This window comes from Galleria mellonella, unplaced genomic scaffold (assembly GCF_026898425.1).
Source record: "Galleria mellonella isolate WM207_F2 unplaced genomic scaffold, CSIRO_AGI_GalMel_v1 utg35, whole genome shotgun sequence".
NCBI classification, from domain to species: domain Eukaryota; kingdom Metazoa; phylum Arthropoda; class Insecta; order Lepidoptera; family Pyralidae; genus Galleria; species Galleria mellonella.
Window position 1 is genome coordinate 3,948,461 of NW_026442082.1, and position 12,250 is coordinate 3,960,710.

General features: G+C 32.1%; 1 protein-coding gene across 3 annotated transcripts in view; it reads left to right on the forward strand.

The window, feature by feature from the left end:
• The window catches only part of LOC113522160 (growth hormone secretagogue receptor type 1-like), a 113,606-nt gene that overhangs the window by 62,500 nt on the left and 38,856 nt on the right, over nt 1-12,250 (forward strand). For all 3 annotated transcript variants that reach the window (XM_052896881.1, XM_052896879.1, XM_052896880.1), the window contains exon 3: nt 9,680-9,860. In XM_052896881.1, the coding sequence (XP_052752841.1) occupies nt 9,680-9,860 (181 nt within the window). The remainder of the gene's footprint in view (nt 1-9,679; nt 9,861-12,250) is intronic.

The following is a 12,250-nucleotide window of genomic DNA, read 5'->3' on the forward strand; positions in this document are numbered from 1 at the left end:
ATAAATAAATAAACGTAAAGAGATTTTATTGACATTTAGAAGGTAAATAAATTTAAGAGTTGACAACCCTAAGGCTTATCTAGTGTTAAATATAAAAAAATATTACAATTTCATATTCCCTAAAAATGCGCGCCATTTTAGAATGGAATAAATTTTATTATACAAGACTTCAAAACTCAACTTCAACCATTTTTTAATAATATTACTTTATGATTCTATCACCGAATTCGGAATACAATTCCAGTTGAGAAGAATTTATAAGAAACGCAGCTGTTATTTTTCAATGAAAATTTGAATTTTATAAGTTATAAACTTGCTTGAATACAATCTACCAAATAGTACAAGATCAATGTTTAATAAAGTTGTCGTCGAAGCAGTTCTGGGGCGACACTCCATCTAGATACGATTAATCTGTCGTCAGACATGATTTAATAACTAACTCAAAATGTTATTCGAACTAACAATTCCCATAAACATACCACAGAACACAATAACCGATGAAGCCAACAGCGGCAAGATATTTGGGCCACATTATTCTCTGTCTACAGCGCAAGGCAGATATTAAATTTCGAGAATGGCACTGAAATTGGCTAAGCAATAGAAACACGAGTTAGTTATAGATTATGATGTTAGATAGATAGATAGATACTCTTTATTGTTTCCTCCAAAAGATTACAATAGTAAACTTATTATAAATATAAATAATTACAAGAAATAATCACAATGAAAAAACAATGGGCGACCTTATCGCTAAGAGCGATCTCTTCCAGGCAACCTTTGGATGGAGAGGAGTAATTATAAACAATTTGGGCATATAAACATACGCGTTTATTATTTACGGTTCCTATCTTACAAATAAAAAAAAATTGTACCTAGATGTTTGTACATGAGAGATATTTATGAAAAAATAATATGAACAAAATCAAAAATAGTAAGAATTAGGTTAAAAAAAGATTTTTTTTAAATACATTTACAATTAACGATTGCTTGGGTACCTCTGTCCCATTCGTGTTTCAACCGTGAAGCAGCTGTGTTTGCATGGCTGTGTTACGGTTTGAAGTGTGGGATATGGCGTGAATTTACTGGGTACAGAGGAATAACACCTGAGTCCTCAGGAATGGTAACGAATGGGGGTATCACGGGCGAAACAGTATACTCTGTTATGTCCATGGTACTCATGTCTATAGGCGACGGTTACCACTTTCCATCAGGTGGGCCGTCAGCTTGTTTGCCATTTTAAGTTGTATAAAAAAAATACAATCGAATTGAGAATCGTCCTCTCTGAAGTCAGTAAAAAACAATAATCAGACAGATTTAGACTAAATTGAAATCAAAGTGGAATAAATAAAAATAAATAAAAAGTACATGACAATTGAGTTTGTTTTTATTTGCTTTTCACTTGTAAATGTTTCCTTTTACACGAATGCCACGGTTCCCAACAAAAGCTTTATAAAATGAAATACCTATTTTCTCTTTAATGTAAAACAATAAAATTAATCTTTCATTTTATTCGATGAGAAGGAATATTGCTTTTGTATTTAACGTGAGTTTTCTTTGAGGTACATTTAATTAAACAGAACGTCGACTTTCGATTACCGCAACTAACTTAATTGTCTTATTTTCAAGATTACTTTTTTAACCAAGTTCTAAATGGAGAAAGATGGGGGGAAAGGGATTGTTAATAATGGAGACTAAAAATCCCATTGCTAGCAATATACCCAACCAGATCGACCTCCTCGCCGTTCCCCTGGAAACTATCATGGTTAATTACTGATGAATTCATCATGATGGGCTAACTGGCCTGTTTTCATTCTCATCGATCACCCTTCTCTGGTGCTCCGCCAGCATATCCCGTTAGCGCAGGCGGTGTTACCATTTCATTTTCATCCACCAAAAAAAAAAATGTAGAAAGATTTAAATTTAATTGTGTTTTATTTGTATTTACATATGTTAGAATAGAATAGAATAGAATAAATATTTATTGTGAGCTATACATTATAATTTTTCGTAAGATGTTATTAACGTCTTAAAGGAAAACACAGCCTACCCATACAACGGGCATACAATACAATTATGTTAACTATTATATATATGTATATATTATTGCACTAAAATATACAGTAATAATAATTAATTAGTAAAAATGTAAACAAAGGCGGTCGTATGATTCCAGCATAGAATAGGCCATCCCTTCTTTTCCTGTGGGTGTCGTAAGAGGCGACTAAGGAGGGCGAGGGATGACCAGCACCGTCTTAAAACATCACTTAAAGCCTAATTGTGATTGCTAACCAGCTTGCCAAGTGTGGCAACTACTGGCAAAACTCCCCTTATGGGGAAGTCTTATGTCCAGCAATTACTGGCTGAAATGATGAAGTAAAGGCGAACTTAATGTTATAGGCATTTTCTACCAGTCAACCTTCAGGATGTGCAGAGATACCAGAGCTATAGACGAAGATAGATAGAAGGATATAGGCTATTATTCATTTTGGTCAGTAAAAAATACCTGGGGATGCCGACAAAGTCGCAGGCACAAGTTAGTAAATTGTAAAAAAAAATCAAACGAATTAAGCAATTGGTACTGCTCATGTCTATAGGCGACGGTTACATCAGGTGGGCCGTCAACTATATTTGCCATTCTAAGTTGTAATGACAAAAAACCCTTTTTAAATAACTTAAAAAAGTATATAATAATCCTTTTAATTAAATGAAATAAATTCGTACGTTTGGACGGTCACAACACGGCTTCGATAAATTAGTAAATTTTCCTGTAGTTTCCGTCCCATTTCGATGGCACTATGTCGTTGCCCCATAGACGTTAGTTTTTGCACTGTCAGCAAACATCCTTCGGGACCCATATCGCAGTTTCCGTACTAATAATAACTTTTTGCTGTTACATTTAGAGGCGATTCTCATTTGAAATATTTGTGTTGTTCTTATTTATTGCTTTAAGTTTTTTTTTTGTTATAATAGTACGTCATGTGACCACACGAACACAAAGGCAATGCGTACAAATATATACTTAATTGAAAGAAATAAAGAAAGAAACTTTATTCTACAGAAATATGCGACTACACCCACACAGGGGTTTAAAAAACAAAAAAATATTAAGAATTATAACAACGAAACTACACACAATATTTATATATATAAAAAAAAAGAATATAAAATTTAAAAAAGAAAAAAACAACATTATGTGTAATAAGTGTATGTATGCTATTTGTGCTTAAGCATTTACTATAATTTTAGGTTTATTATTTAATAGTCGATTCGTTAATTTAATTATTTTTTTTTATTATCATTTGACATATTACAGAGCGCCATCTATTCCTAAACTCAATTTGTTTAATGTGGATACTAGGTAGTGTATATATATATATATATATATATATATATATATATATATATATATATATATATATATATATATATATATATATATATATATATATGTATATATATATATATATATATATATATATATCTATATATTTCAGCCCTTATATATATATACACTCTCTTTTGTTCAGACGGGTACAAAATAAACATAAGCAACATTGTTTACCGAAAAACTTGGCAAAACATTTAAATCACTTAATTTACTATCAAAGTAAAACAAACCAAATTTCTTTGTCTTGTAAGAATAATTTATTTTTGAACATCTTATTCAAAGATTTTTCCTACTAAAAGAAATATAATTGACAATTGTAAGACAAGAGAAAGGGCCGTTTATCTACGCGCAATAAATCAGTGGAAGCCATTTTGGGTGACGACTTGTGTAATGCAAATTGACGGTAGCTAGGTGTTGAATGACTGGCTTTGGGACACGCCTTGTTAAAGCCAAGAATATATATTGGAATTTAGAAGTAAATCTTGTTCTCCTAAAATAGCGTATTCAATCGTAACGAAGTTATTAACTAGAAATCTTGTTATTAATTTTATTTTAAAACGAATAAAACGCACAGATAAATTTATTCTTTAACACGCCATCTATCCATTTATTCTTTAAGTCTTTTTATCCAAAGGTTTTCTGGAAAAAATTGCTTAGCCATAAGACTGCCTTTTGTACATACACAATTCTTATTGAAAATGCTTCAACAAGTCCTGTAATATGGGGGGAAGGGGTTGTTAGTAATGTGAGCTATTAGTTCCATTGCTAGCAATATACTTTGTCAGGTCGACCTCCACGCGGTTCCCCCTAGAAACCATCGTGGCTAATTCTAATTGAATTTATCATGATGGGCTAACTGGCCTGTTTTCATTCTCATCGATCACCCTTCACAGGTACTCTGCCAGCGTATCCCGTTAGTGCAGGCGGGGTTACCATTCCATTTTCACTCATCAAAAAAAGAGAAAACAAAAAAGTCCTGTAATACTGGTGCAATAAAGTGTTAACTAAATAAATAAAAATAAATAAATAACAATTGTTTGATTTATTGTACCAAACAAACAAATTAAAAATATTTCCTGCTTATAAAGTTAGTTTAGAAAAACAAACCCGTACATTGACACACATTAGTATCTTTCCAAATAGACCGACATGTTTATTACATATAGATAATTTCGTCAAAAAACAACAGCGGCGAAAAACTATGCGGGCGGAATTTATTGGCTGACGAAACATCTGTCTATTAGAGCTTCAATTATTGGCTGTTTATATTCCTATTTTCCTGGTGGTAGACAAAACTGGGTCTGTATCAATGAAATGAGCTTGTCAATTTGACGACAAGAGGTCTCTCTGTATTTCATGGTTTTACTAATGTATTTTTTTATGTTACTTACAAGTAACGGCAAACAAGCTGACGGACCACCTGATAGAAAGTGATAACCGTCGCTTGTAGACATGAACAGTACAATGGACATAACAGAGTATACCGTGATAAAGTCTTATACACACAGTTTACAACTTTTTACATATTAATTTTATATATACTTAAATTTATATATTAATAAAAAAAATCCTCAGTTTTATACACAGTTAAAGTAAGAACACAGATTAGAAGGATGTCGCAAAAAACAAAGTAGCGACAGAAAACAAAGTAAAAAAAAAAACAGAGTATACAGTGTCGCTCATGATACCCCTCATGCGTAGCTATTTTTGGGGACTAAGATGTTATGTCTCTGTACTTACCCTGTAATTTCTTTTTCATTTATTATGTTTTTTTACTCATCCTATTAGGGGGTGCCAGTAATTGCCACGTTTGGCGCACACGGCAAATTTTTGTTGTCTGACTGAAAAATACTGCACTTGAAAATTAGAATCCTAGAGGCTCCACTAGGTAGTAATATAATAGTATAATAGATCTACGATATACATAAAGACGTTAAATTATATTATTATACATATTAGAGTGAACAATACCCACAGCTTATGGTGTAAATCTGTGAATGGAGAATTAATAATGTTGTTCTATATGTAAAGTGGGATGTTGGGATGCATCAATAAGGATTAAATACTCTCTGCTCGATAGATTTATTAGTTATACATAAATATCTGTGTAATGTTTCTAAACCTGAGGGTCACAGTTCTTGAGAGTGGGGGTCACTTTCAGTGATATTAATGTACATATTTTTAATCAAATAACAAGTTCTTGCTTGGCCACCTCTGTCCCGTTCGTGATTCTACTGAGAAGCAATTGTGTTTGCACGGCTGTGTTTTGGTTTGAAGGGTGGGATATGGCAGTGAATTTACAGGGTACGTAGGAATAACACCTGAGTTGTCAGGAATGGCAACTAATGGGAGGTATCATGGGCGAAATAGTTATACTCTGTTATGTCCTTGGTACTGCTTATGTCTGTAGGCGATGGTTACCATTTTCCATCAGGTAGGTTGTCAGCTTGTTTGCCATTCTAAGTAGCATAAAAAAAGTGTAAAATAATTACATTTTACCAAAGTTGTTATTTGAAGTAATTTAATTAAAAGCGAACATTCATTATATATTTTTTTTATTTAAAAGTTTTCAAATTTTGGATTTATTTATCATTGTAAATAAAAATAAATAATTTTGTATTGATAATATAAAACTTATATTAGTTTGGTTAAAGGTCAACATTTTTTACCTAACTTTTTGGTTATTTACTGGACCGCACAACACAGTTTGAGAAACGATGGATTAGAATAGATTTGTATAGATTATAAAGGCGCGCCGTTATTGTTATTATTAGTTTGGTTAAAGGTCAACATTTTTTACCTAACTTTTTGGTTATTTACTGGGTCGCACAACACTTAAGTATCAGGAATATATTTTGATTTAAGCTTTTGAGAGTATGCCAGTAATTCTTAATCTATACTACATATAAATCTGTGCATGTACTGGAGTCATTTCTTTACATCTCACATTTACAATATTATTGTTAAGGATTTCAATCTATGGATCATGTATTTGTTGTAGTTCTTACATTATTTTTAAGACATACCTACCAATGAATCGTATAAAATTATTACTAAGTACCTATTTCCGTTTTACCGAGGGGACATCTCTGTGGGCCGAATAGATTCAATTTAAGATCTGTGACACGATTTTAAATAATTGTGCGACCATAATACTATTTGTGTTTTCCGTGTTTTATTTTTTACAACACTATTATTTATTACCATTACCGTTTTATTTAGTCACTATTATGACTTCTTAAATATTATTCAAAGATTATATTGATGTGTTAATAGCAATGAAAATTTGTTTCACTGTTTACTAGATAATTCTATTTTGCGGTTTAGGATCGAGTCACATTGGTGAAAGCGCGAAATAGCGTAAAACGCATTATTGCTATTTCCCACAGATAATTTATATGCGGTAAAATTCGTCAAGTTGTCTATCTTCAGCGAATACATGCGTTTTCACACTAATATGCGCTTTTAGATTTGAAATCGAATAAGCAGCGACGTTTCGTTTTACATATATTTTCCCTATCTCTCAATTGCTCGCTACTTACTTTGTTCTGTGGTAAATACCTCCTATAACATATGGCTATAAAAAAGGCAGTTGTGTGGATATTTAATTTACCCCATACAAATAAGCAGTTGATACACATAATTTTTTCAAAAGATAAAAATGATTGATTGAATTCATAAAGAAAAACCAAGACCGAGGTCTAAAAGATCTATCTGTTGATATATTGGATTGAGATTGGAAATCAATAAAGAATTACTATTTGTTACACAAATACTAAGCACTAATAGTATTTCTTTTGGAATAAGAGAACATATATGGTTTACGCATACCTAATGTTAAAATAGGTTTAACTGCGCTTCGCTTTTGATGTGATTAAAGCCTTATAGATAAAGTACTAACATTTAAATCTTATTTTTATGCATTAAAAAAAAAAAACGTAAATATTGTATCAAAAATAATGTATAAAGTAGCAAAATATTTTCGCAATATTTAACAACATAGCAGATGCTTTCAAATTCATTGCAAATACTTATCCACTAAAAGCCTTCACCCACACAGATAAACAACAAGTTATAACCCAAACAATTTGAATATAAAGTAGTTTTTTATTTAGTTCAACCGATCTATATGTTATTTGGAAGTTCGCCGGCTGAAATGTTTGGTACAGCGTTTCAATATACTCAGTAGGTTTTGTTTTTTTTTTGTAATTTAAATTCATAGATACATATATATGTATCTGTCGCGCCTGTCTTCCATTAGAATCTATCTATCCTATTTAAGAGCTGCACTCTTGTCGGTGGAGCTCTTGCCACTTGCTACGATTATCAGCGAGTCTCTTCACCACTTGATACGACACGACACCAACTCCTTCCTTGACCTGTCTGATGTGACTATGTCTCGGTCTCCCTCTCCCCCTCCTTCCTTCCATTAGGGTAAGAAATTTAAATTAAGTAGTGAAATTTATTTGCAACATTTAAAAGGAGGTTCTTAACTCACCTATATTTTGTAGGTACGTGATATTATTGTTATTATTAGATTTTTAATCGATATTGATTATTTTTTTAGTTGTTTTTTTTTTAATAGATAGAGTGATTCAAGAGAAAGGTTTATATATGTATAATACAAGCATAATATTATAGAGAAATACAGATAATTTTAAAGGTTTCAAATGTGATGTGATGTAATGTGCACCCGTGCGAAGTCGCTAGTATATAATAAATGTTAAATACATTTAAATAATAAATAGTGTGAGACGTAAAACTTCTCAGATAAAGGGAAATACTAGTATCAGACAAAGCAAAAATGCGTCTAAAGCATATTACTAGATCCTAGAGATTCTAAATAAAAAGACCGTAGTTTATGCTTGAATTTTATTTTATTACTAAAATTTGCATTTAGGTATTCTGTCACGTTATAAAAAGATGTAGTTTTATTGGCTTGTTTATTAGTTAGTATTTTTGTATTTGGGTAATTTACATTACGTATATACGTATCAACTACATTTTTATTTTTAAACACCTTATTTTATACTAGCGGCCGGTTTCGCACGGGTGGACATTTTTACATATTAAAAAGTGGCCATTAAAGTTGCACACGCGACGGAAGCTTAAAAATGAAGTAACTTCTCCCGTTTTCCCAACATTTCCCTTCACTGCTCTGCTCCTATTGATTGTAGCGTGATGAAAAGGATACTATAACCTGCCCAGGAGTATGAAGAATAATTGTACCAAGTTTCGTTAAAATACGTCGAGTAGTTTTTGTTTCTATAACGAACATACAGATAGACAGACAAAAATTTTACTGATTGCATTTTTGGCATCAGTATCGATCACTAATCACCGCGTGATAGTTATTTTGGAAATATATTTCATGTACAGAATTGACCTCTCTACAGATTATTATAAGTATAGATAAATTGGCGTGTGGTTCCGGATAGAATGGACCACTCCTTTCTTTCTCGTGGGTGTCGTTAGAGGTGACTAAGGGAACTTAATAATCTAGGGATGGGCTGTACCATCAAGTCTAACTGTGGTTGCCAATCCGCTTGCTAAGCGTGGCAATTACTTGTAAAGCACCCCAATAGGGGAAGGCCTATGTTTAGTAGTGGACAGTCAACGGCTGATATGATCATGAAGATGATCTTATTTTATAAGTTTTGTAAGTCGTGTTCGTGGAAATATTAGTTTTATTTCTTAGTGCGTAACTATGATTATTTAAATTTTTAACTGGAGCATACATATCTTTTGTCATGTATTAAACTTCTGAGAACAGGAAGGATTTCTACACGGATACTCGGTCCCTTCGAATAACTGATATTTCTGGCCATTCGTAGCCCTATTAATCCACATCCGATAGTCGGATTTCAAAGGTAAATATTTTTAGCATGTGACGTAGATACGTTTATCACGTATGAATAATAAAATGTACATCAGACAAAAATCTAGATCGAGTTCAGTAGTTCGACGTTTGTACAACTATTGGTAAATTTTTTTTTATACAACTTAGAATGGCAAACAAGCTGACGGCCCACCTGATGGAAAGTGGTAACCGTCGCCTATAGACATGAGCAGTACCATGGACACAACAGAGTATACTGTTTCGCCCATGATACCCCACATGCGTCGCCATCCCTGAGGACTCAGGTGTTGTTCCTCTATACCCTGTAAATTCACTGCCATATGCCATATGCCCACCTTTCAAACCGAAAACAGTCAAAACTCGCTCATTACTTTATTTGCCATTTTAGATATGAACAATTTAAAATTACAAAGTGAATTACCTTCCCCCAGGTTTAGCGGTGCCTTTCGTCGAGCTCACAGTCACCCACGCATCTGTCCTCACCATCTTGGCGATCAGCTTCGAACGGTACTACGCGATCTGCGAGCCACTGAGAGCTGGTTACGTTTGCACTAAGACAAGAGCCGCCCTCATCTGTGCACTTGTATGGTTCTTCGCTGCTTTATTCACCAGGTATGTAGTTGATAATAGTGGTGGAAGTATATTTCTGGAGTGGTGATTAGTGAATTATTGGGTTGTTCAATTTGGTGTTAAGTTATTGTGATATTGTGATTGGCGTGGTAATTGGAAAATTACCACCTCAATATTGACAATCACAAATATTGTTTTATTGGAGTGGTGATTAGTAAATTATTGGGTTGCTCAATTTGGTGTTAAGTTATTGTGATATTGTGATTGGGGTGGTAATTGGAGAATTACCACCTCTATCACAAATATTGTTTTATGTACTTTTTAATCAAGAATAATATTATTAGATATTTGGGATGACAATAATTGGAATGCAAACTTATTTAGCAATAGTAAATGATTGGAGTACTAATTAGTAATTTATTGGTGAGTGAAGTGTTATTATGGTGTGGTGTGATTGGATTTTAAGTGAGTCAGTCTTGCCTTTAATTTTAGTATTACAGGACAAGGGTGGTCGTAAATTACCACTCCAATCACACATATTACTGTTTAAGACTCCAAAATAACGAGGTATTAAATGATATGGTTTTGAGTGTTTGTCAATAAATTATAATGCCTAAGTTAGTGGCGGTAGTTGGAACATTTAATGTGCAGCTGCGATTCGTTGGCAAGTATGCGTATGAGGCTACTGGGAACGGCTTATCCTGAGCCAGGGGACTACGGATATCTTAATCTGCGGGATATCGTTAAAGTAACACATAGAATCTATATAAGGTAGGGGGAAGCACAAAAGATCCCTATGGATCGACGTGCAATGGTTTAGCTGACTCCATACGCGAATATAAGATAAGAAATTAGATACATATTTGGTTGATTTAGTATCTAATTGCAGTTTTGTGTTTTGGAGTGGTAATTGATAGCTTAACGTCCTATAAACATATCACAAATTAATAGTGTAATAAATATTGAGTACGTTGAATGTTTGGAATATGTATTAATAAATTGGAATGATGAGTTGTTACATAGTGACAGTAGTAAATGATTGGAGTGATAGTAATACAAAGTATTTTGTGGCATTGGAGTGATAATTTTATTTGGGTACTAAACTTTTACTCGTATAATATAATTATGATTAATGAATTTTTAATGTTAATTAATATATTTGTGTGCGAGTTATTGGAATGACAAGTAATTGGAGATATAAATAGCTAAGGAAATCGCTTACTGTGTGAGATGGTGTTTGAGTGTTTGGTGTGAGTTAATAATACTTGTCTTAAGTTATAGGGATGTCAACTAGTTGTATACTAAATGAATAAATAAAAAATAATTAAATAAATAAAATAAACAAATAAATAAAAATAAAATAATTAATAAAGAAATATTAAATAAACAAATAAATAAAAAGTAAACAAACAAAGAAGTGGTTGTATTAGTGCAAAATATTTAGGGTACTAAATAAATACGTAATAGAGTGGTTAGGATGATTATTAAGAAAGAAAGAAATATTGAAATTTGTTCAAGAAAAAATACTAAAGTGCAGCACAGAATTATAGTATAAAATTACATATTTATTTCTAATTTTATTGACACATTTGAATACAATATTAATTAATTTATATTCTACTTAGTTATTAATGAAATAGAACAAATAGTCTGCCGCAACAATTGCGCGCTAATAAACATCCGCCAATAAAAAGTTTATGTGGTCTTTCAAGATAATTTTATGTAAATTGAGACAATGAAATTTAAAATTGAACAGGTTCATTAAAATGTACATCTTCATTGATAAGTTAATGTATATTTGTATTAAATTGTTTATTTTAATATTAAATTTAATTTATGTGATGTTGCGACGAATTTCCTAAAAAAATAAGGACAAATTGTTTGAGTTTAATAAATCATATTCATTGTTATGTATGTATGTTTAGGACCTGTTTATTAACATATAATTCATTAAAACAATTAATTTAAGGAGAAATGTGACTTGAATGGTATTTGTTTATCCTATTTTATATATATGTCTACTTAAAGGAAATATTAATATTAGCTTAATTATGTCTTTGGAGACTTATGTCCAGCAGTGGACAGTTAAAGGCTGATATGATGAATAACACTTAACAAAGTGTGTCGATGATCTATACGGGTCTTTTGGATATAATATTTTTCGGGACTGTACACACCGTTATATTTAGATTGCTTAGGTAAAAAGAGGAAAATGGAAGTATTATTTTCTATTTTAAGAATTCGTGGAAGGTTTTTGTTTTTATGTGTACTTAGTTATGGGATTTTTTAAGACTAGCGCTTGCCCGCTGTTTGTACGCGTGCATTTTGGAAGTAGGATTCGTATCAGCATAAAAATTTTAATTTAATAACTGCCGCTTTAACTAACTTGTTTGATTGAGAAAGTTCGACTACTTTCGGGATCAATTCGTGAT